Raw genomic sequence first — 24068 nt, 5'->3', positions numbered from 1 at the left:
CAGTTGACCTTAAGCACAGAGCAGGATGTGCAGAAAGAATTAGGAATAGTTCCCCTCAAAGCACACAATAAGAGAGCTCCAAAGTGTTGGGGGAAAATTCAACCTTTACAGTGTAGGAAGAGGAAAGGCTATGAGCACCCTCCCTGTTTAAGAAGTTCCAAGGAAAGTTCCTCCCTGTTGAGTCGAGAGTCTGCAGCTCTGCTCTCCTTTCTAGTTTCAGCATGAATGTTGACACAGCACACCGCAGGCCCACGGTGCCCAACAAAAGCAAGACCAGGAAGAAGGCACTACCCTCGCTGACCCCCAGCAGGCAGGGCAGGTGTGGTCAGCTGCTTTCCTAGTGGAACTGGAAACTTTACCGCGACACATAATCGCAAACCAAGGGCTAGCAGTTCAGAGTAGAGGTCAGGCAATGGGGCAGAGCTGAGATGTCAAGGGGAAAGAAAGGGGGCTGACCACTTTCTTCACCCCAAGCCTTCATCAGAGACCAAGTCCAGGAAGAGTGTGAATTTGCATCTGCTGAAGCAGTAGGTCAAGAACATTAGTGTTGAAAGCTCACAAGTACACACAGCCTTTCTCATCCAGGTGCTGCAAAGCCAGAGAGTCAGAGCATCTCAGGAAGACACAAGCAGCATTTGCAAAAAATAATGTTCTGAAACACCTGCCCCTGTGTGGCTTCATTTAATTCACACACCACCACGAATATTTGAGATACAGCTGCTCACATTCTATCAGGAAGGAAAAAAGCCAGCTTGTTTGTATTCTCCATCCAGACCCCGAGTCAGATTACACATATGTATGGGTGGTCCTAGATCCTTACACAATCTTCTTATGCCTAGTTAATGGTGAAAATAAACACTAACTAGTTTTATTTCTCTATTATGTTCATTTATTTATTTTTAAAAATTTATTATTTTTATGTATTCATTCGAAGTGATAGAGAGAGAGAAAGAGGCAGACAGAGAAAGAGAGAATGGGCACTCCAGGGCCTCCAGCCACTGCAGACGAACTCCAGATGCGTGGGCCCCCTTGTGCATCTGACTAATGTGGGTCCTGGGGAGTTGAGCCTTGAACCGGGGTCCTTAGACTTCACAGGCAAGCGCTTAACCGCTAAGCCATCTCTCTAGCCCGATGTTCATTTTTATTTATTTATTTATTTATTTGAGAGTAACAGACATAGAGAGAAAGAGGCAGATTGAGAGAGAGAATGAGCTTGCCAGGGCCTCCAGCCACTGCAGAGGAATTCCAGACGCATGCGCCCCTCGTGCATCTGGCTAACATGGGTCCTGGGGAATCAAGCCACAAACCAGGGTCCTTAGGCTTCACAGGCAAGAGCTTAACCGCTGAGCCATATCTCCAGCCCTGTTATGTTTATTTTGTTGAACGGATTCAATGAATAGATTTGATCCCTGCTTCTAAATGGCATTGAATAAATAGAACAAAGACCTTGTAAAGGGCTGGAATCTGGAACAGTAAGTGCTGCCTGAGGGTTTAACCAAAGAAAGCAGGGATCGGTGAAGGACAGTCTTACACAAAACCCCAGGAGCCACTCTGGGGCCTTATTCTGCTTCTCCTTTCAGCTTAAGAACATTATCCTAATCATCAATGCTTTCCTAACAAATGTAAACATAAATGTAAATGTCTATGGGGTGGGGGTGGAGGCATTTGCCTTTAAAGCCTAAGGACCCAGGTTTGATTTCCCAGGACCCATGTAAGCCAGATGCACAAGGTGGAACATGCGTCTGGAGTTCATTTGCAGTGGCTTGGAGGCCCTGGTGTGCCCATTTACCCTCTCTCTCTCTCTATTTCTGCTTGCAAATCTGTTTGCAAATACATAAAAATATTTTTAAAAAGTAAAGAAAATTATGAACACACGAGTCTTTAAGAGACATGCATACTTCTTTACCACTTTGTGAGGAAGCCCACCAAGTCCACTGGATCTCTCGTCATTAATTTTTAGAGCTCAAACCTCATGGAACCATTCAGCAAATTCAAGCCCATCTCTCTGGATGTGAACTTGGAAGAACAGTAGATGTTACCACATGGTAACACCCTGTCAAATACAGCATTTGACTTCCACAGCTTTTGCAAGGGTTCTACTACTTGGACTATTTCTTTTTTGTTTATTTATTTATTTGAGAGCGACAGACAGAGAGAGAAAGAGGGGGAGAGAGACAGAGAGAGAGAGAGCGAGAGAGAGCCCTAATGGGTGCTCCAGGGACTCCAGCCACTGCAAACAAACTCCAGACACGTATGCCCCCTTGTGCATCTGGCTAATGTGCGTCCTAGGGAATCAAGCCTCGAACTGGGGTCCTTAGGCTTCACAGGCAAGTGCTTAACTGCTAAGCCATCTCTCCAGCCCTATTTGGACTATTTCTACTAGAGATGAAACCAATGCACCGCCCCCACCGATCCAGGTTAGCAAAATCCACCAAATAAACAAACAAACAAAAATCTATGCAGACCCTACTTTCTGGATGATTCTGATATAGGGAGCAACTACTGGAAATAAACCCAGAGCCAGAAGACAACAGAGAGTTTACCAGGCTTGACAAATGATCCTGCAATTCACACCCACTGCTGGGCTGTCTCTAATAAGCCACAGAGGAAGCAGCCAATCTCGGCTAATTACCAGATAAAAATGTATTGTAAGGACTCTAATTAGGAGACGTGGATGGAGGTGATCTAATGATTAAATGGTGCGTTCGAGTGACCCCACCATCAATGTGCAATGGTGCAAGATGTCACTGGAATATTTTGTAGAAACAGTAATTTTATTTCAAGGAGGGGAGACAGTAATATTTGTAATGATGGCTATGAGGTAAACTAATTAAAAGACAGTTCCTAGAGGAAGAGAGTGGCTGGGAGCAGCTGTGGCCATTCCCAACCCAAGTGCCTCGTCTCAACAGAAGAGCTGCAGTCAAGTGGAAAATTTCTGCCTGACCTCTGCCCTTGCTATTAATTTGCAGGAAAACTAATGGCACATATACATATTCCCACAAAATTGTTCTAATTGCTAATTTGCCAAAGGAGTGCAGATTCCAAATGAAACATGGCTGTAGCCTGTGAGGGAAGGAAATACAACAACAAAAACGCCGCAGACTCTAAGTGCAGGGAGCTTTGCCATGCAAAATCATCTGCAGGCTGAACCAACAAGTTAATGTCAGCTGCCAAAGAAGTTTCTTAACTTTGAAACATTTGTCCAAGGATCACATGCTTGTCTTGAGGAGAAGCCATCTTTATAGGAGGAGAGACGGTGGGAGGAAGAAAGATAGATCACCACGAAAGGTTCCCAACAGACTGTGTTTACACTGAACCCACTCTTATCATTAAGGTCTCTCCCATAACAGGTGAAAACCGAATGCCAAGGAACCACAAACTTAGAAGAGCAAGTCAGGAATTGTGTGGGTTTTGCTGTAACCTAAAATATTCATCATAACTGTAAACTATTAAATCTTAATATTGTCATCAGTTAGAAGAGACAGCATCTGTACTCTGTGTCTCTGATTGTAGTTAAGGTTTGAAAAGAGATTTTTTTTTTTTTCCCTGGGACACAGAGCAGGAAGGGATTGGATTGGGAGGGTTTCTTTTCCTGATGGAAAGCCCATTTTTCTCATTGTGTTCATTCTCTATTTAAAAAAGAAGTTGCTATGTTTAGAAGAGTTAGTAACGTTGATACTTTGCTCCGTGGCAAATTTCCATCCTGTGATGATTTCAGCAAAGATAATCTCTTTCAAACTCTGGCCAGGAGCTAAATTGTAATGGCACTTACGGTTGCTGTAGGGTTTGGCTTTGTAAAATAAAAACACAAATAACTTTTCTCTCACTTTGGTGACAGAAGGGCCCTCCTGTAAGACTTGGCCACTGAAACTATCAAAATTCTCAGCTACCCAATATTGTACTTCGTCTTTTAAAAGAAAAATCATCTCGAGTTTTGAAACAGTGTCCTCCCCCTCCCATGTAAAGATGATGAGTCACTCACATTTCAAAAAAAATAAACAAACCCCAGACAGAAGTAGACTTGTTTGTGCTATTCCCACAAGAACCCATTTTTGTTTGTGTTTGTGCTCTTGCCTCACAGGAAAACAGATCCCAGGAACAAAAGACAACCCTGAAACCAAAACCGCACTGCATAGTAGGGACTTTCGGGCTCACAGAACTGGTTTGTCCACTGTGGGCTGGACTGGCCTGAGAGTCTTGTCTGAACTGCATGAATCAGAGAGGGCAGGGCAGTGAGAGGCCCGTGTTGAGGGTCTTTGCTCCCCTTCAGTGTACCAGACTCTCAGAAGGTGGCATTCCTGGCAGAGTAAACCCGAGCTGAGGTGAGGAAGGAGACTTAATGAAAACCAGTCTACAGAACAGCTTTTGTGGGCTATGTTTGAGAATTCCTTTTTGTGATGGCCTAAGGTGATTGTTCCAACTCCGAAGCAATGCCCTGAAGCCCACACCTCATGGGTCCCATTCCTGAAGGGTTCCGAGGTTTTTTTTTTTCCCTCAGAGGGGAGGGGACACTTTGTTTTCATAGGTGGTAAAACCCTATTTCAAAATAGTCTAATTGCCGTGGGGAGAGTCAAAGAAAATGTGCAAAAAGGAAACTCTAATACTGCATTTCACTTTGAGCACATGTTATGGTATTTTCATAAAGAAGAACGCTGCGCTACCCACGCTATAATTACTTGCCCACCAAATTTGAAAGAATGTGGTTTCTCCAGGACGGGGAGTGGTTCTCACAAGTGCAGCAATCCGCAAAGCAAAAGTTCCCCTGTGCTCCCTGTGATGAAGTGGCCTTTGCACTGTGCTCCTGACATCACCATAGCCAAATGGTTGTTTGTGGCAAACCACCACCCATGTCATGTCATGAAGAGCTAACCCAGATGGGCTCCCTTGTGCGGCTGCATTGCTTTCTGAGTTCTGTGCTCCTCCTAGGGCTGATGTTGGCCAGTTCTTCATTGCATGGGGGCGGCGGGGGGGGGGCATGGTCATGCCCAAGCCCTAGGATGTGTCCTTCAGTCTGGAAACATTACTGGGCTCATGACAAAAGAACAATAGTTGATTCGATTGGGACTAATTTCTTCTTTCTGCTGTTACTTCTTCCATGGTAAATAGAACAATCTTTTACAATCTTTTATCTTCAACTCTAACAAACTTCTCTATTATACACATATGTCAACAATGGTCTCTTCTCTCTAGGTATCTAGTGAGGAGAACTTGCAATGGCTGTGGTAAACTTGCAGTCAACTTTTTCCATGCAGGGCCCAGCTCTAATAACATTATGGAAGTGGAAAGCTTATTAGTATAGGTGAGACTGGCTATTCTTTTCCTTCCTTGCTCCATTCTGATACCCACTGTTCATATTTCTTCTCAGCTCCCATCCTCACACAAAGAGAGATCGTCATACCTACTGGTTGCTCAAGCCCAAAGCTGGGAAGTTGACCTCTTCCTTCTAGAATGCTGGTCATTTTTCAAGTTTCAACTGACAAGTCACTTCTTTCATAAGAAAACCCCTCAACCCCAGCACTCCAGGTCACCTGTCCTGCTCAAACACAGCACAGCCATGCAACAAACAGTGAGTACTTCACTCTTCAAGACTCTGGACACCTCTTTGGTGAGGATGGGATTTTCTCATTAGACACACAGGCATTAGTACCATGTCCCACAGTAGGTATTTGTTGATGGAACTGTTTGTCAAATGCAGAGATTCCTTTTCAAACACAACCTGCCCTTTCTGTCTTGGGCCTGTTTTCAAAGTGACAGGAGTTCAGGAGACAGGAAGCATGTTGGGAAATGCTGGGAGGGGCTGTTCTCATTGGCCCCACACTTCCTGTGCAGTGTAAGTGGAGCTCAGAACCCTGTCTACGTCCCGGAACACTTCCCCAGATGAGCATATCCAGACCCAGAGACAAGCCCCACACTGGGATCCAGCAAATGCATGTCTGGGCTGACCTAAGAACTCTTGGGGAACATGCTGGCAGCTCTTAGAGGGTATGGAGTGTGGGGACGGGGTGGAAGACTGGATACAACAACAGAGACTTGCTACCCAAAGGGCATTTAGTGAAAGGCAACATTTACAGCAAAGCATTCTATCACTTAGTGACTAAGAGTTTTTAAATAAACACAAAGTTCCTCTTCAGCAGAAATGGAAAAAAGAAACAACTTCATAAACTTACTGGCAAGGTTGTAGCATCAAAGTCCCCATCTATGGTTAGATTTGAAACTTGGCAACTACTTGTTTCAAACCAAGGATTCTAGAAGGATACCCATTCAAACATATACCAGCGTCCTATTATTTAGGATGGAATAAATTAATTAAAGGCTGTAGGGAATGGTTTGAATGTTAGGATCAGTCACCACATAGCTCCGAGTCCCTGAAGTTGAAAGCACAGAGGGTTTGCAATATGCATTTGCCTTTTCTTTCTTTCTACTTTTTTTTTTCTTTTGGCAAGGAAGTGAAAATTTATGCAAAACATTACACGTCTATCTTTTATAATTAATTTTCCAATGCCTCACCTATATGTATTTTAATAATTCCTGATTTATAAGATGGTATCTATAATAAAATTTTCTATTTTCCAATAAATGAAAAGAAGGCAGGTTCACTCCAACAACAGAGTGTCACACAATATCTGCTTGTCAGGCACCAATTTTTACTTCTTACATGTAAGTTAAAGGATAAGGAATTTATAATGCTGCCTGTGAAGGGAACCACTTTTCATACACAAATGTGATCTTTTTTTTTTTTCCAAAGGGTAATACAACAGTACATTTACATAAACTAATCCAAACAATCTATGTATTTGACAATGGCAAACCTCACACAGACGGCCTATTGTTGGTTTACATCTTGGAGCTCTTTATATTGGCTTGTAGTGCCGCTCTAGCTGTCAAAGGTTTGACTTGGACTCTAAATAAATGGTTATAGAAGTGCCGTGCAGCGATATTGGACTTCTTTGCAAAAGAAAACCTGCTGTGTATGAATTCAAAAGCTATTAATTTTTCAGTCAAAAATATTCGTGCCTATTTCTTTTAATAAAGAAATACTGTGCTGAGCTACTAAGAGATAATGTTGACTAGTGGTAGAGAATTTTCAATAGAGCAGTTAAAAATAAATTTAGTAGGAGGTCCCCTTCAAAGTTATAATTTTCCAGAATGTAAAACACTTTTTTTTTTCAATACTAATCAAGACAAACCTTCCTTCCTTGTTCGTTTTCCCCCAGCAGCTGCTTTTCTCTGTTTAATGGCTGCTTAACAAAGGTCTACATGGAGACTCAAGAGTCCTCTTGTGCCGTATGAACTTACATATATGGTTTTCCCACCAGTACCCACCCAGTTGTATGGCTGGTTGAGCACCCTATAGCGGTTTGCAGTCCCATCTCTCTACATGCGCCTCTCCATGATCTGTAACAAGTCCATTGCTAAAGTGCTGGATCCAACCATTACTTTATCATTATTGTTTCTTAAACCATGGAAGAAAGGGGAGCAGCCTCATTCTCTCTCTGGTTGCCAGATAGAAAGCCTTAAGTCCTTCTGGAAGAACATGGCTTCATTATAGCCACCTAAGGACAATCCCAGGGTGGTCACTTCCCTCTGCCACCGGATAGCCAAGTCAGTTTACGGTTTCTAACGTTGATCTGCCTAGTTGATCTGGCTGGTGTTCTTCCCAGTACCCTTGTGAAAAGAAGGGATTAGTAGAAACAGAACAGTTCTCCACTGATTCCACAATCCTCAATGACTTGGTTCCTTTTTCCCTCCCTTTCTTTTTGGTAGCCGACCCATCCAGTCCCACAGCCATTTACTGTGAAATACAAGGAGACTAAGGACTCTTTCCTAGTAAAAATGGATGTGTGAAGTGTTTAATGATTTTATGTCCTATGTCTCAGTAATGTGTTCTGTTTCAGACATTAATTTTGTCTGCCAACTGTATCTTGGCAGGCTACGATATTTGCTGGGTTAATAGTCTGACTCTGTTTTATTTCTATCATCATAAATCATACATATATGGGTGTATGTTTGCTTTATTTATAGAAAAAAAATCAGTCAAAACAGATAAACCAATACTTTGCCATCATGCTGCATCATTGCATGCTGATTAAAATGGCTGCTACTAACTATAGATTGTCAACGCTCAATTAATTTTCACACAGTGACTCCTAGCAAAATCAAATAAAGGCAGTGTACCTTTAAATTTTACAAATCTTAAAATCAAGAAGCAAAGCCTCCATTTTGAACAATCGGATGAAGCTAGTGAGAGGTCTTTGAGAAATGCAAGCATTTGAGTGACATCACTACTGTGGAAATCCATTTACTTTGCAAGGAATGCGGTCCACGGCAGGATGCTGGGTTGCAGCAGCAACCCTCTGCTTGGGTTGTAACTGCCTGTGTGGGGATGACGTCTTTCAAGGTCCAGTGAAAGAGAACATGAAACAGGGGACTCCTAGGCATCAGATGAAATCTCAGTGAGCCATGTTTGGTCTCCTAACTGTGAATGAGACATTGTCACTCAGGTTGCTTAAGGAATCTTTTATTCCTCCATAATTTAGCCTAACAGTTCCAGTGGTATGCTTCCTATTTCTTTCTCCTGTTACAAGTAGGGTGAGCCCTTGCTTCTTTCCTCACACACCACTGTCTCTCAGCAGACGCAGGAGGAAAGGCCCCTTTCTCCAATTTTCTTGCTCTGGCTGCTGTCTGTGTTCGTGCAGTCCAACAGCAATTTCCCTTTCCCAGTGAATCTGCACAGATGCGTTTCAGTCCTAGACATTTTGTTTTGAGGAAGGACGAGCTGCTCGCTTGGACATCGTGGGCAAGTATCGGGACTCCCATCCCATGTCCCCACCTGCCTAGCACCCTGCCTTCTCCATGAAAGGGTCCGGCGAGTGAAAGGTCTCTGATGCCCCCACCTGTCCTGATAAGCCACTCCTCCCTGAGCTTAGAGGTTTTATTCCCCCTGGCGGGGGCCAGTACTTACGGGCTGAGGGGCGGCTTTGGGCTCTGTGGACTTCACGTGCAGGTGAGTCATCATGGCTTGCAGACGCTCTTTGTCTTTCGCCAGCTGGTGGGGTGGGGGTGGGGGAAAGACTTTATTACTTCTTTGAATACAGGTCAGTGGACGACTTTAACACTCCAAATTATACACATCCCAAATAACCAAGGCACTGTAGCATATAACAGAATCATTTTCATTGCTTCACAGTCTTTGAAATCCATAGGACCACTACCAATGTCCCAGCAAATGGAAGTGTTGGTGTGAGATTACTCAACACAAGTGCATGAGAATTTAACTGGAACACTCCAGACCTGCTGGCACCAAGGAGTCCCAGGGAACATGGGCAGCTCAGAGACAACTGTGAATCACCCCCATGAACCGGCTTGATTCATGGAGGCTACAGGAAAATGACCAGCCAGCTGGAGCTCATAAACTCATCTGCTGTGGTTATGGACCAGTGTCTGGACTGATAGGTGCACATGAAAGCAGCACAGCTTCTGAACAGTGCAGGGCAGGAGGATCAGGGGGACGATGGCTGACGGGTCCCTATCTTTACATGAAGAACTAGCTCACTCTTTGCTTGTCCCACATCTGGGCACCTGCTATGCGCTGCCTTAACCATTCCAGCACACTCACTCCATAAAAAGTGATCTGGCCTCAACAACTAATGGGATGCACACTCCGGGCCCTCGCAGTCTTCTTATGGGACATTGCCACTTTGTTTTAACATGATGATCACTTTGCTACTACATGAAGGCTGGCAACAGGGGACCTCTAATAGTGACTTTTATCACAGCAGTGGGAAATCAAGCCCTAAAAGATACAGATACAGATACAGCTAAGGCAGGAGTTGGGTCATTGACAGAGATGTAGAGGCAGGGAGAGAGTGGGATAAAGAAATATAAACACAAACATTTATTTCAATGGCTTTATAGATGATTTGTCCAAAGCAATGTCTTAGAAGCAAGGAGGAGGGGGCATTCTTTCTATATCACATGTCACATAATTCACCTTAAGTCTTAAAAAGAAATGATTGGAAGTCTAAAATTGTGCAAACACTGAATGTGCCTCATGTTTTAACGAAGTGACTTTCTGGGGAAGAGTGGCAGGGGCTCAGGAACCAGACAAGGACAGAGGAGAGGGAAGTGTACCACAGCAGAGGAGAAAGAGCTCTTGGCTTATCCTTGCTGAATGACTCAGATGCAAGCCATATCATATTTGATTTTTATTTCCTTTTATTCTCTTGTGGTTCAGGGAGGAATAAATTAAGAAGAAGGGAGAAAAAAAGCCCCACAGTACTAGCATTTATCTTTCAACAAACAGGAAATGAAAATGATACCATATTAGGACTCACTTCATGTTACTCATCCTCCATTCTTTGGTAAGTCATTGAACTGCCAAATTCAAAGATTCTCTGAACACATAATGCTAAAGGAATTTGGGTTTCCAAAGAGGCTCAGTTAGAACAATTAAAATGTTGCTGCACTTGTTTTTTCTTTTTAATTCTAAATGTTCTAAGTTTTTTTATGTTAAAACTAAAATATTCTTAATGTTAAAAAGTTTGTTTTTAAAAATTGTCATGTAGAAGAAGAAATTAAATCAGTGTTTCATTTTTAGAAACATGAAGCAGGACCGGAGAGATGGCTCAATAGTTAAGGCATTTGCTTGCATAGCCAAAGGACTCAGGTTCAATTCCCCAGTACCCACATAAAGCCAGAAGCAAAAAGTGGCATGCACATTTGGAGTTCATTTGCAGGGGTTAGAGGTCCTGGTGCATCCATTCTCGCTCCCTTTCTTTCTCTCTCTGCTTGCAAATAAACAAACAAATAAATAAATAAATAAAAACATGAAGCAGTCTGCCATGCTGAGCAATACAAATTAAATGGTGAGAGGAAATACATTTTGAAGAGCCTGAACAATATTAACTGTGACTTTAAGGGGGTAAATAATGCAGATGACAATGACTGACTTTGGTAAAAGGAAAAACCTAAATGGAAAGAAATCATTTTCGTGGCTGAAGAGATGGCTCACTGAGTGAATGCTTCCTGTGCAAGCATGAGCGCTTGAGGAAGTCTAAAACTACCCAAGTTTGGTTACCCAGCCAGACATGAACACCATGTGTCTGTAACTCCAGTCCTTTGGGAAACGGAGATGGAAGAATAGCTAGGACTCATGAAAATGGCATGTTCCGGAATGAGTCAGAGGTTCTGCTTCAAGGAAATGTATAAAAGTGATGGGGGAGACGACACCTGACATTCTCCTTTGGCCTCAACATGCATCTGCACAGAGTGTGTACAACTGCACACACATGCAAAAAACAAAGAGAGAATCATTTTCACAGTATTTTATTTAGGCATCTAACGGAATGACCTTCCAGTGGCCAGGCAAGTGTGGCAACAGACACATCCACAGCCCTGAAGCTAACTGCCACATGACACATTTCCTGAGTTTTCATTAGGACATTATGTAGAATGTGTGATCTTTCTTGAGGTCCCAGGAACCTTCATTCTGCCATCTAACTTTGCCTTTAATAAGACCATTGTGTAACTTGGCTTTATATTGGTAGTACAAACTGACACATAAAATATTCTTCTGTAAGGTTTAGGTATTTAATCAATTATGGCCTGAAAGCAGCCAGTTTGAACAATAAAAGACAAAAAAAAAAAATCAACAAAATTACTCCCCCTGCACCACCATTTCTTTCAAAGCAAAAGGGTGAAACCTTCCCACTTAGTGATATCTTATCTTCCCTCTACAATGCCAGTCATGCATCTATAATACTCACTAGTCCTTCCAAAAAAACCTTTCACATTCTTTACTGCTTTAAAAAAAAAGTATATATACTTATTTATATATTTACTTATTTATCTGAAAGAGAGAGAGAGAGAGAAAGGGACTCACACACACGCGCAGAGGCAGACAAAGAGAGTGAATATAGACTTGCCACTGCAAATGAACTCCAGATACGTGGGCCACTCAGTGCATCTAGCTTTATATGGGTACTGGGGAACTGAACTCAGACCACCAGGCTTTGCAAGCAAGTACCTTTAACTGGTAACTCTCCAGCCCCTTTATAGCTTCTTTCTTTCTGTTTGTTTGTTTGTTTGTTTTGAGGTAAGGTTTCATTCTAGCCCAAGCTGACCTGGAATTCACTACGTAGACACTGGGCGGCTTTGAACACACAGTGATCCTCATACCTCTGCCTCCCCAGTGCTGGGATTAAAGGCGTGTGCCACCACGCCCAGCTCCTTTATTGCTTCTTAATGCCATGAACTCAGCATCCTTTCATTATGATAGTATGAGAAAATAAACATAGTATATCCCAAGTACATCCCAGCATTCCTTTGTCAACTGTGTTTCATGAAAAGCCAAGGAGGTCGAGAAATTCAGTCCAAAGGTAACTAAAAATCTGGTTGACAAATTAAAAAAAATTACATTGTGATATCAAGAGAGTTGTTTTCTGTTGCAAACAAACTCCAGATGCATGTGCTGCCTTGTGTATCTGGCTTTGTGTGGGTACTGAGAACTGAACCTGGTCCGCCAGGCTTTGTAAGTAAACGCCTTTAACCACTGAACCATCTCTCCAGCCCATGAGAACTGTTCTCTAACAGTGTCCCTGACGGGCAAGGAATGAATGGCATACAGGCACAGCGTGGGCTCCGCCAGCAAAAGGTGCTCTTGAGTGGAGTTTACACTTTTTTTAAATCTATTTCTAGGAGAGGGAGGGAGAGGGAAGGAAGAAGTTAGAGAGAAAAAGAGAAAAGAGAGAATGAATAAATATGGGCACAGCAAGGCTTCTTGCAATGCAAAGGCATTTCAGATGTATGCACTTTGTGCGTATGGCTTTCAAACAGGGGTGTAGCAGGCTTTTCAAGAAAGTGCCTTTAACCACTGGGCCATCTCCCCAGCCTGTGAAGGGACTATTTTAATGTGAGTTTGTGCACCAATTCTGTGGAAAGATGGGGCATTGCAGTTGGAAAAGAGTGTGGCTGCACTGCTGTACTGTGCTATGTTCACATCCTGGCTCCAGGACTCTGAGCATATTGCATAAGCCTTTGCAGCACTTTGTTTCTCCTTCTAACTGTGGAATGGTCATCTCTGAACTCTGAAAGGTTGTTCTGAACACGAGTGGCTTTGTGCAAGATATGCCTAGCAGAAGTAGTGCTTTGTGGATGGTTATAAGTATCTTTCTTTTTTAATTTCAAAGACAAGTTTGAATCAGTTTCATCTAGACTGGATGAGTATGTGTTTAGAACCTGGATCCCTGAGACAGGGATGCCGTAGAGTCAGTGGCAGGGCTGACAGGGAAAATAAAATTTCAGTGTCTTAAAGAATGAAATAGGACCCAAAACACAGGAAAGGTGGAGTCCAGTCCTCGTGGACTGATCAGTTTGCTTCTTCTTGGATCTTCCCCTCATCCTGGACAAGTTAATTTTTTCCTCTTTTGGCTGATACAGGCCATATCTCCTTTCTTCTCTTTTCTTTCTTTTTTTTTTTTTTTTAACTTTTTACTTGAGAGAGAGAAAGAGGCAGACAGAGAGAGAGAGAAAAAAAGAGAGAGCCAGAGAGATTGAGAGACAGACAGTGGGCTTGGCGAGGCCTTCAGCCATTGCAAATAAACTCCAGACACATGTGCCATCCTGTGCATCTAGCTTACATGGGTCCTGAGGAATCCAACCTGGGTCCTTTGGCTTTGCAGGCTAAGCCATATCTCCAGCCTCCATATCTGCTTTCTATTCACCAAGCCTCAAGTTAGGTTTCAGACAGATGAGGAAACTCACCAACGATAACTGTTGAAGCCTGGGAGCTCCAATTAGCTTCCTCAGGAACAAAAATTATAGATTCAACACATTCTTTGAGCACAGAAATGGGAGCGTGGCTTTGGGTGGGGTTCACTGCACATCTTCATTATTTATATTTTGAGAAATAGTTACTTTTAATACCATTTGTCAGTTCTTGTGAGGAACAAAACTCCACTGTAATGAATGAAAGGATTAAGATGCTAAAAATTATTGGGGACAGATAAGAAGGGGCCAAGTCATCCATGTGGTTTGCCAGAAATGAAGCTGTGGCTCTTTCTGACTCCCTAGTCCCATCCTAATGTTTTGTACTTGGGGAAACTGGAGCTCACAGGATGCATGCATGTGAGGCCGCTGGGAAGCGACAGGAATAAGGCTAGGATCTTGGCTTATGATGCTAAGGCTAAATTGCACGTTCATGTGATCCTCAGACTCGCCTGGGATATTAACTACTCAACAAAGATCTTCAACTGTGCCTCGACCTGGATCCCAACCTAAACCTGACCTAGGATGTGGAGCCTAGGCAAAGAGGTGGGGTGGAGCCTATGAACAGGTGCCATACTATAGAACACTTAAGCCTGGAAACTTCCCCAACATGACCACCATTAAACTCCTTGGGGCCAAAGCCATCCCTCTTCCCTCTGAAAGTTAGGGTGGTATGAGGATCACAAGAGTAGAAATGAAATCAAATGAACATGGGAGAAATGACTCTGCATGGCCCAAAATGCCTTCAGCAATGGTTATCTCCATTTTCTAAGTTTGTATGCAGTGATGATTCAAACAGATGAACTTGACTTAGGTAGAGCGTACCCAGCTATGTTGGTCTCCAAAGTGCTTAGGACCAAAAGACCAAAACAAAATAATACATCAAGGTGTGCAGGGATGACCCACACGTACCCTATGAAGTAGCCACAGGGAAAAAAAAAAAAAAAAAAAAAAGAATGACACTCTCTCACCAACCTGCTCAGTGATAAAACAGTAACTCAGGACCCACTGAATCAGTCTATGGCCACTCAAATGCCTTCTGAATCCAGCACCAGTGAAAACCTTTCAAAAAGTTTCTTTATCACCAACTCCAGCATTTAGGAGGTGGGCGATCTATGGCTCATTTCACCCTGACTGAAGAATTCCCTACTTTTATTGTATTCTGACACCATTTTAAAATTCCTCACATGTTATTATTAAAGACTCTCTTGACATTTAAAGCAGACGTACACTAATACTCAGTCATAGTCTAGGAATTCTAATGCTCCCAGAGTTAGGCAGGATTTTAAATTATGAAAAATAAGTGTCTTGGTTTTCAACGGAGGATGTGGAACTGAGAAACCCAGACATTCAATTCTCTCTCCTGGTTCTATTCTCAAAGCAACAGCAATATAAGGCTACTGTGCTTTTAGGCCCTTGCTTTCCCCATGCTGAACTGGCTCAGGGGAGAGGCAAGAGGTTCTGAGGTGTCACTATGATGGGAAAATGTCCTAAACACTGCCCAGGATGGGGTTATTAAGGAGCAGAGGGGAATCCGGTACAGATTTTATATGTGCTGAAGTCTTGGAAGTGGCTGTGATTACACACAGCAGCACAAGCAGTGGATAATCACAGGCACAATCCACATGGTGACTTACTAGTGTTGGGATTAATGTCTCCCTCCGCTACTGAGGCTCCTGCACTAACCCCACTGACACTTCCCTGAGAGCTCACAGGTCCTGGCTGTAGATAGTTATAAACTTTTGGACCAATCCCAAAGTCGCTGGGCAGGGTGGTATGGAGAGAGCTCCTGGAAGCCCCGCAGCTGGGTTTCAAAACCAGCACCTGGGGCTGGAGAGATGGCTTAGCGGTTAAGTGCTTCCCTGTAAAGCCTAAGGACCCCGGTTCGAGGCTCGGTTCCCCAGGTCCCACGTTAGCCAGATGCACAAGGGGGTGCACGCGTCTGGAGTTCGTTTGCAGAGGCTGGAAGCCCTGGCGCGCCCATTCTCTCTCTCTCTCCCTCTATCTGTCTTTCTGTGTCTGTCGCTCTCAAATAAATAAATAATTAATTAAAAAAAAAAACCCAGCACCTGGCAACTAGTGGGTATTAAGCAAAGAACTCCATGGGGCTGTAACTTCTCTCTGGACAAGACATTCCTCAGTAACAATAAAAGGAGGGGGACTAGTTGACTTAACCTTCTAAACTATAGCTCTGTCCGCATGTGGCAGGAGGGCAGTGAGACTGATGTTTCTGACTCTCCAGAGGCCATGATGGCCAAGACCCCTGTAAGCTGAGAACTCTTCAAGGAACATGGAGACACATTATGTTCAGCATGTTCATTTAGAACCCAAAAACTGGTCCCCAAGACTAAGAACCTAGGGAAGAGGCTAACAGTTACTAACAGAGAGACAGTGAAGGTATCAGGGGTGCAAAACACACAGGATAGTGCCTTGCATACAATAGAACAAACACTGCAGAGTGTGGGGGGCTGGGGATATGGCACAGTGGGTAAGGGAGCTTTCTTACAGAGCTTACCAGAACAAATCTGAGTCCCGGGTACCCACCTAATCCACGTGCACAAAGCAACAGGGGTCTGCATCTCATATGCAGTGGAAGTAGGCTCTAGTACAGCTATGTTTTTGCTTTCTGCCTTTACAAATAAATAAATAAAAATATCTTTTAAAATGGTGAGTAAGTTGAGTGGCTTTTAAGCCTCTGTGTAAACAAGTGGAAAGTGGGAGGGTGAGATTCTTCTCATAGCCAGTGAACTCAGAGCACACTCCCTGTCAGGACTTTCCCCGCTTTTTAAACTAAAAAGTCCAAGTCTTGGGAATTTCTTAAAACTTGGGGGAGCGGATTGAGGTGGTTGGTCACCTTATTTCATGTTGACCAGATAAGACAGATTTTATTTGTTGAAAAAGAACAACAGTGTTCGACCATCCATCTCCCCTCACCCTATAGCCTGGGTACATTGTCCAAGTGTCTGTTGTGGCCTGGAATCTTCTTGCCAACAGACCCTGCCACTGCTGCCTTCACGGTGCCACGGTCGCTCTCACAAATGGCCTGTTGGGGTGTTTCGAGGTGTGCTGGTTTGCTGCCCTCCTAGACGGCATGCTACTGGAAGGGAGGGCCCCCCTGCTCATCGCCATCTGGAACTTCAATGTCCAGTAATACACGTGGAAAGGGGACTGCGTGAGATAGCTAGTAACGCCCGGTCCCCCACTCCCAGCCTTGCACGTGCAGGCAGGACAACCTCAGTTCAGTGGCCTTATTTCTTCTCACCTGCCTATGATATCTAAGTAAAGGGACTACAGAGTAAGGGGCCAGAGAAGTTCTGTACCCCACTCTTCTGACATATGATGAAAACAAATCATCTCACATCTTTTCTGTTTCCATTCAAGAGTTTCCAACTACCAAAGAAGATACGGGAGTACCTGGCCCTGCCCTGATAATGGAATCTAGTAAAGCCAATATGTAAGGCCAGGGAAACATATCCTTACACTGATGTCTCCCTTCCCAAGAGAGGTCATGGCTATCAGACCCTTTGCTTCCTTGTTTGTATTGCATGTATGTGTGTGTGGTATGTACATGTGTTGGATGTGTGTAGGTGCATGGAGGCATGTGTGCAAGAGATGGGTGCTGTGAATCCAAGCTCCGGTCATCAAGCTTGCAAGTACTTTAACCATTGAGCCATCTCCTTGGCTCCCTGGTGCTTTTCTTGTGTTTTGTTATTTTTTGAAGTAGGGTCTCCCTCTAGCTCAGGCTGACTTGGAATTCACTATGTAGCCTCAGAGTGGCCTCAAACTCTCGGCAATCCTCCTGCCTCTGCCACCCAAGTGCTGAGATCAAAAGCGTGCACCACCATGCCCAGCTTATCTGTAATTTCTTATCTGAAATGAAGAATTTTCCCTTCTCCAAAGGTGGAATTATGATCCAAGCACTGTAGTCTTTTGGTGTTATCTAATCCACAGGTTGATGGCTCAGCGAGCTTGTAAGCATTGGTGAACCCAGGAAAACTGAAATAATAGGAATTATCACCCCTCCACCCATGCCTGGTGGACAGTGTGCATGTAACACCTACTGCTTACTCCCTGCACATTTCTAGTGTTTGTGCCCAAGTCTCTCTGTCCTGGCAAACGTGGGGTAGAAAAACGGCTGGATATTTAATGACCTGTATAAGACCATGTAGACTGATGGGGGAACCCTCCACACCTGCAGTTCTATCTCACCTCTTTGAACATATTCTATAAAAACCTATACAGAGACATTTTCACAAATGATATCATAAAAAGTCCCTAACCTCCAAAAACAATTCTAAGAGGGTATGAATAAGTCATAAGGAAACCTACTTTTTGGACAATGGAACAACCAGAAGCCACAGATTGTTATTAGAAATTTTTCAGTGCCAGGGATGGGATACCCTCCAGTGAGATGTTGGCCAGGGAGGTGCCTGTTGCCCCCAAAACATTACAGGCCAGTGTCGAGGCCCTTGGTTTTCCATCAGGAAATAGATGGTAAGACTCTATTGCTGAAGATTCCACATACTTGGGCTGCAAGGTCACTGAAAAATCCTGCTGGAGCTGAGTTGAAAACCTCCTCTGTGGAGACCAGCTGACAGAAGGCTGGAAAAAATTAAACTGCATGCAGTTAAGTTCAGGGGGAGAAAGAGAAATCACCAGTGGAGATACTCAACAGTGGATACTGTAAGCCTTAAATTTGGCCAGCCAGGGAAGAAGCCATTCTACATGTAGTTCAATGTGTGAAAGAGATACCACCAGTGAAGATACTCAACAGTGGACAAGGAAAGCCTTATAATTGGCCAGCCAGGCCAAATGAGACAACAGGTGCAATAGTGGCATGTCTGTTATGGTGGAAACCAACTGCCCTCCAATTGGACTGGACACCCACTCCATGGGAGGGAATACATCCCTGATACTGAAAACTTAAAACAGGGGTAGTCATGAGCCCTAGGAGTGTAACATATGCTGACGTTTGGATAAATGTAAATACTATGCTTATTAAACTGCCCAGTAAGCACTTCTCTTAATATTTATACTCTTATATTAACTCTACTCTCACTTTGGGTAGAGAATCTTCTCTTTTCAGATGGCAGTGACCTTGGGACGACTCAGAAGGTATCACAGTGCTGGAAAGAAGTGACTGGAGTACTGAGTAACATCTCTATCACACCTTCCAAGGCTCAGGGTCTAATGCGGAAGAGGTGGCAGAAAGAATATAAGAGCCAAAGAAAGGGTAGGACTCCTTACAATGTGCTCCCTCCAGACATAAAATGGCCTGGATATCCATGACCTCAGAGTGCCTGACACTACCTACACAAGACCATCATAAGAGGAGGAAAAGATCATGACATCAAAATAAAAGACAGACTGATTGAGATGGGGAGGTGATATGATGGAGAATGGAATTTCAAAGGGGAAAGTGGGGGGAGGGTGGGTACTACCATGGGATATTTTTATAATCATGGAAAATGTTAATAAAAATTGAGCAAAAAAAGGGAAAATAATTTTGGCCAGCCAGGCCAAATGAGCCAATGGGTACAAGAGTGGCATGTCTTTTATGGGAGAAACCAACTGCTCTCTAATTGGAATGGAGGCCCACTCCATGGGAGAGAATACATGCCTTATACTGAAAACCCATGGCAAGGGTAGTCATGAGTCCTAGGGGTGTAACATCTTCTTGTGTCTGGCTGAATGTATATATTATGCTGTCCAAACTTCTCAGTGAGCATTTCTCTTTATGTTCATATCCATATATTAATGCTACTCTCACTTTTGGTTAGAGAAGCTTCTCTTCAGATAGCAATGACCTTGGGATGACTCAGAAGGCACCATGGTGCTGAGAAGAAGTGACAGAGGAGTGCTCAGCACTGAAACATCCCTACCACACCTTCCAAGGCTCAGGGTCCATTGTGGAAGAGGTGGTGGAAAGAATGTAAGAGCCAAAAGAAGGGTAGGGAGTCTTTGCAACTTGAACCTCCAGACACAAAATGGCCTGGATATCCATGACCTTGCAGTGCCTGACACTACCTACACAAGACCATCATGATAGGAGGAAAAGATGATGACATCAAAATAAAAGAGAGACTGATCGAGAGGGGACCAACATATGATGGAGAGTGTAGGTGCAAATGGAAAAGTGGGGATAAGGAGGGAATTACCATGGATTATTGTCTATAATTATGGAAGTTGTCAATAAAAAAAATTAGAAAAAATTTTTTCTTGACCCCAGTGACTCCTGTGGTCCCTACCTCTGGAGCTGTCACATTATCTCTGTACATTAAAAAAGACATTTCCAGCTGGGCGTGGTGGCACACGCCTTTAATCCCAGCACTCGGGAGGCAGAGGTAGGAGGATGGCCATGAGTTCAAGGCCACCCTGAGACTACATAGTGAATTTCAGGTGAGCCTGGGCTAGAGTGAGACCCTACCTTGAAAAACAAAAACAAACAGACAAAACAAGACATTTCCAAGCTGGAGAGATGGCTTAGCAGTTAAGGTATTTGCCTGCAAAGCCCTGAAGGACCCAGGTTAGATTCCCCAGGACTCACAAGGTAGTCAGATACACAAGGTAGTACATGTGTCTGGAGTTTGTTTACAGTAGCTGAAGGCCCTGGCACACCCATTCTCTCTCTCTAGCTTGCTTTGTTCTGTCTCTCTCAAATAAACAAATATTTAAAAATATATATATGTACACATACATACATACATACACACACATACATACATACATACATACATACATACATACATACATATATATGACATTTCCAGGCTTCCAGCAATGGGGCATGCCTGTGATCCCAACATTCAGGAGGCTGATGTAGGATGATGATAGTGAGCTTTAGTCCAGGCTGGGCTACAAACTTCATGAGACTTTGTCTCAAAAATCAAAACAATACATAAGAATGAACACTGCCACATGCAGGTACACGTAGTGATACGAATGATTCTGAATTTTGGGGAAATGGCATGTCTACAAAAAAATCTACCTTTAAGCACAAGCCACTTGTTCCAAATTCCACCAAAGGTGTCAGGCTTGCAACTCAACAACTTAAGTTTAATCTCTAGGAAGAGTATCTCTGAACTCTTGGGTAAGGGTTGGCTAAATATTAAAATGGGCTAGGGATGCAGCTCAGTGGTCAAGCATTAACTAGTGTATTTAATATGCTGGGGTTCAGTCCCTGGCATGATATAGCCAAAACACAGCACATTGGAAAGGGTTTGTCTATTTTGTTTAGTGGGTAAAATCCCCTTTCTATCCCTGAAATCCTCTTGGGAGTCATTTCTGTCACTGTCAAGGACCCATTAGCATCAGCTAGTATAATCGGTGTACAGACAGTTCTACTGGAAACCTTGTAGGGTATGAGAACCAGGTGGGCAGCATTACCCCTTTCAATCACTATTGTCTTTCAGAGCTCCATCAAGGTTTGAGCTATGTAACAGGTTTTCGGTTATGTTTGCTAAACAAATATGGTTATGAATAAAAGAATCACTATCCCTCAGCCAGTTTCCCATGACTGGAAAGAGTGGCAAGTCCTAGTCCTAAGAAGAGGCTGGTAGGGCAACCTGTTTGATGTGGTGACTAGCCAGGTTTTATACACCACAGCTTTGAAGATAGGAGAACAGATCATCAGGTAGAGCTCGAGACATCCAGGAACCTGAGGGTACAGGTTGCTAATTATTTCATGAAAATTATTCTTTTTCATCTTCTGATCAGGGGTTGCTTGGCAAACTTCTGTGAGCATCCATGGAGTATGTATTTTCAGCTCTACAGGCTGCAGGAGATCTGGTGCAGTTCCCCAACAGTACTATTTCAGTGTGTAAATAATCACAGATCATAGAGAATGAGTGGGCTTAAATGTGCTTGTGTTTCAACACAACTTTATATCTATTCAATAAAGTATAAATTTAATAATTTCATGCAACTTTCACTTGTTATGAAATCAATCTCCCCCCCACACACAACTACTTATAAACTCAATTTTTCCTTAGCAATAAGGTCATGCCTGATGTCTACAGTTTCCTACTTCCTGATAAGCATGTATCAATTACATTAACAATTACAAGCTGAGAAGAAGTAGAACTAGCAAAATGAGCCTGTTCCTTCTTCCACTAAAACAAACCTCAGGCCCCAAACAAACAAACAAACAAACAAACAAACAAACAAACAAACCAAAAACAGTACTACAGCAGTATCCCAGGTACCTAAATTATACTGCTGATTCCTGGACAGGTCACCTTTGTTTTCTATCACAAGTTGAAAACCCTGGCTCCAGTTTAAAGACTGAAGGATGAAAAGAAATCTCTAAACTCAAGGAATCGGCAAGTAGTCAAGGATTTCTCCTACCCGTTTATATATTCTTCCCCCAGACCATCCAAAGAGCTGCTGGGAGATAACTATTTTATTGACTGATAGACTCACTCCTTTCTTTCCCCTGGCCTTCCTCATGGGGAGCAAGTAATGATTAATAAGGTGTTCACTCAGTTCCTAAGTAATTAACACTGCTCAATGCTGAACTGGGTGCAGTCTGGACTACCTACATACTTACCTACCTGCCTACCTACCTACCTACTTGGGCAAACGGTCATTATTTAGCAAACTATTTATTGAATCCCATTATAAGAATTTAAATTCATACCAGATAAATAAATACAGAAACATGCACCACTTTAAAAATACCACTCCCATTAAAAACACAAGACATGCAGGTAGTAAAGGTCATAGTAGAGATTCTGTGGAACAGACTTGTGCATGGCTTACTGTATTTTAAATGAACTTGATGGTAGGTTAAATCTATTTAAAATAACATATATACATATATACATACATACATACATACACACATACACACACACACACACTCACACACAATTTATTTACTTGCAAGGAAAGAGAGAGCCTGAGAGAGAGAAAGAAAAAGGGGGTAGTGGCTATGAGCCAGGACCTCCAGCCACTGCAAACAAACTACAAATGCCATGCGCCACTTTGTGCAGCTGGCTTTATGTGGGCACTGGGGAATCGAACCCAGGTCATTAGGCTCTATAGGCAAGTGTCTTAATCACTGATCCATCTCTCCAGCCCTAAATCTCTGTTTTTCTTCTCCATAAACATGCTAAAGCTGAATAAAGAGGCTTCCAAAAACTGATATGAAAATGGAGGGGGACAGGGCGGACTTTATGATATGCCCTTTACTTGCACAAATATCTTACTGTTCTAATAAGTTGGTATCTGCTGCTTGAATACAAAATATTTATTAGCACGGGAAAGTAACTTTTAAGGACAAAAAATATACTAAAAGTGCAGTTTGTCATATAAGATGATAACTAATTAAAAAAAAATCCTTTCCATCCTGAAAAGGCACAAGAAAAAGTTTAAGTATGTTTGTGCTGATTTTCCTCTGCAACTATTTGAAGCTGTAAATGACTTAACTCAGTAAAATTCCAAATGTAATTATCTTCTGTACTTAGCCTAGGGCTCTCCATATATCTCAACATTGCTGTCTTGCATACAAAATAGGCTTTTCAATGGCTGGTGCCAATATAATGTACAGCATTGTTTTAATTTCCCCTCATCGGTAACCTCTTCCTTACAGCCAACCAGCCAGAGGAAGAAGTGCTGGTCATCACCAGGCACTCAAAAGCATTCTGGAGCTCAGCTGCATAAATGGGGTTTGCGGGGTCAGGCTTTTGCAACTGTACATTTTAATAATCTCCATTTCCAACCCAATTTTTACTTTCAGAAGCTAATTTTCTATTAATTACAACAAGGATGGGATTATTGTTAAAATATGGTAGTTCATCAACAAGTTTTACCCAGACGCAGAACTCACATAAAAAATGTCCCCAGTTTTCATAAGTGGGATTCCCCAGGAAACCTGCCTGAGTTTATTTTTCTGAGTCACAAAATTTATTCAACATAGTCCAGCCTGTTTACCATACATACATTAACATATATATATATATATATATATATATATATATATATATATATATATACCCAGTACATATATATGCACATTATGAAAATACACTCCTGCACTTAAAATATACTGTCAACTGAATTATTCTCTTTCTTTTAAAAATATTTTATTTATTAGAGAGAGAAAGAGGATGGGCGCATCAGGGCTTCTTGCCATTGCAAACAAATTTCAGATGTATGTACCACTTTGTGCATATGGCTGCATATGGTACTGGGGAACTGAACCCGGATCGTCAAGGTTGGCAAGCCTTTTACCACTGAGCCATCTCTCCAGTCCATCAATTATTCTCAATGATGGAGAGAAAGGGGGACAATGCAAAATAGGG

The 24068-nt window shown here is 42.8% G+C and overlaps 1 protein-coding gene across 8 annotated transcripts in view; it reads right to left on the bottom strand.

Annotated features, from left to right (window-relative positions):
- The window catches only part of Foxp1 (forkhead box P1), a 526824-nt gene that overhangs the window by 19552 nt on the left and 483204 nt on the right, over positions 1-24068 (bottom strand). For all 8 annotated transcript variants that reach the window (XM_045134139.1, XM_045134138.1, XM_045134137.1 and 5 more), the window contains one exon: positions 8963-9046. In XM_045134139.1, the coding sequence (XP_044990074.1) occupies positions 8963-9046 (84 nt within the window). The remainder of the gene's footprint in view (positions 1-8962; positions 9047-24068) is intronic.

The sequence above is a fragment of the Jaculus jaculus genome, chromosome 14 (assembly GCF_020740685.1).
Source record: "Jaculus jaculus isolate mJacJac1 chromosome 14, mJacJac1.mat.Y.cur, whole genome shotgun sequence".
NCBI classification, from domain to species: domain Eukaryota; kingdom Metazoa; phylum Chordata; class Mammalia; order Rodentia; family Dipodidae; genus Jaculus; species Jaculus jaculus.
The sequence above is the reverse complement of the archived record's forward strand: the minus strand, read 5'-3'. Positions and strand labels throughout refer to the sequence as shown.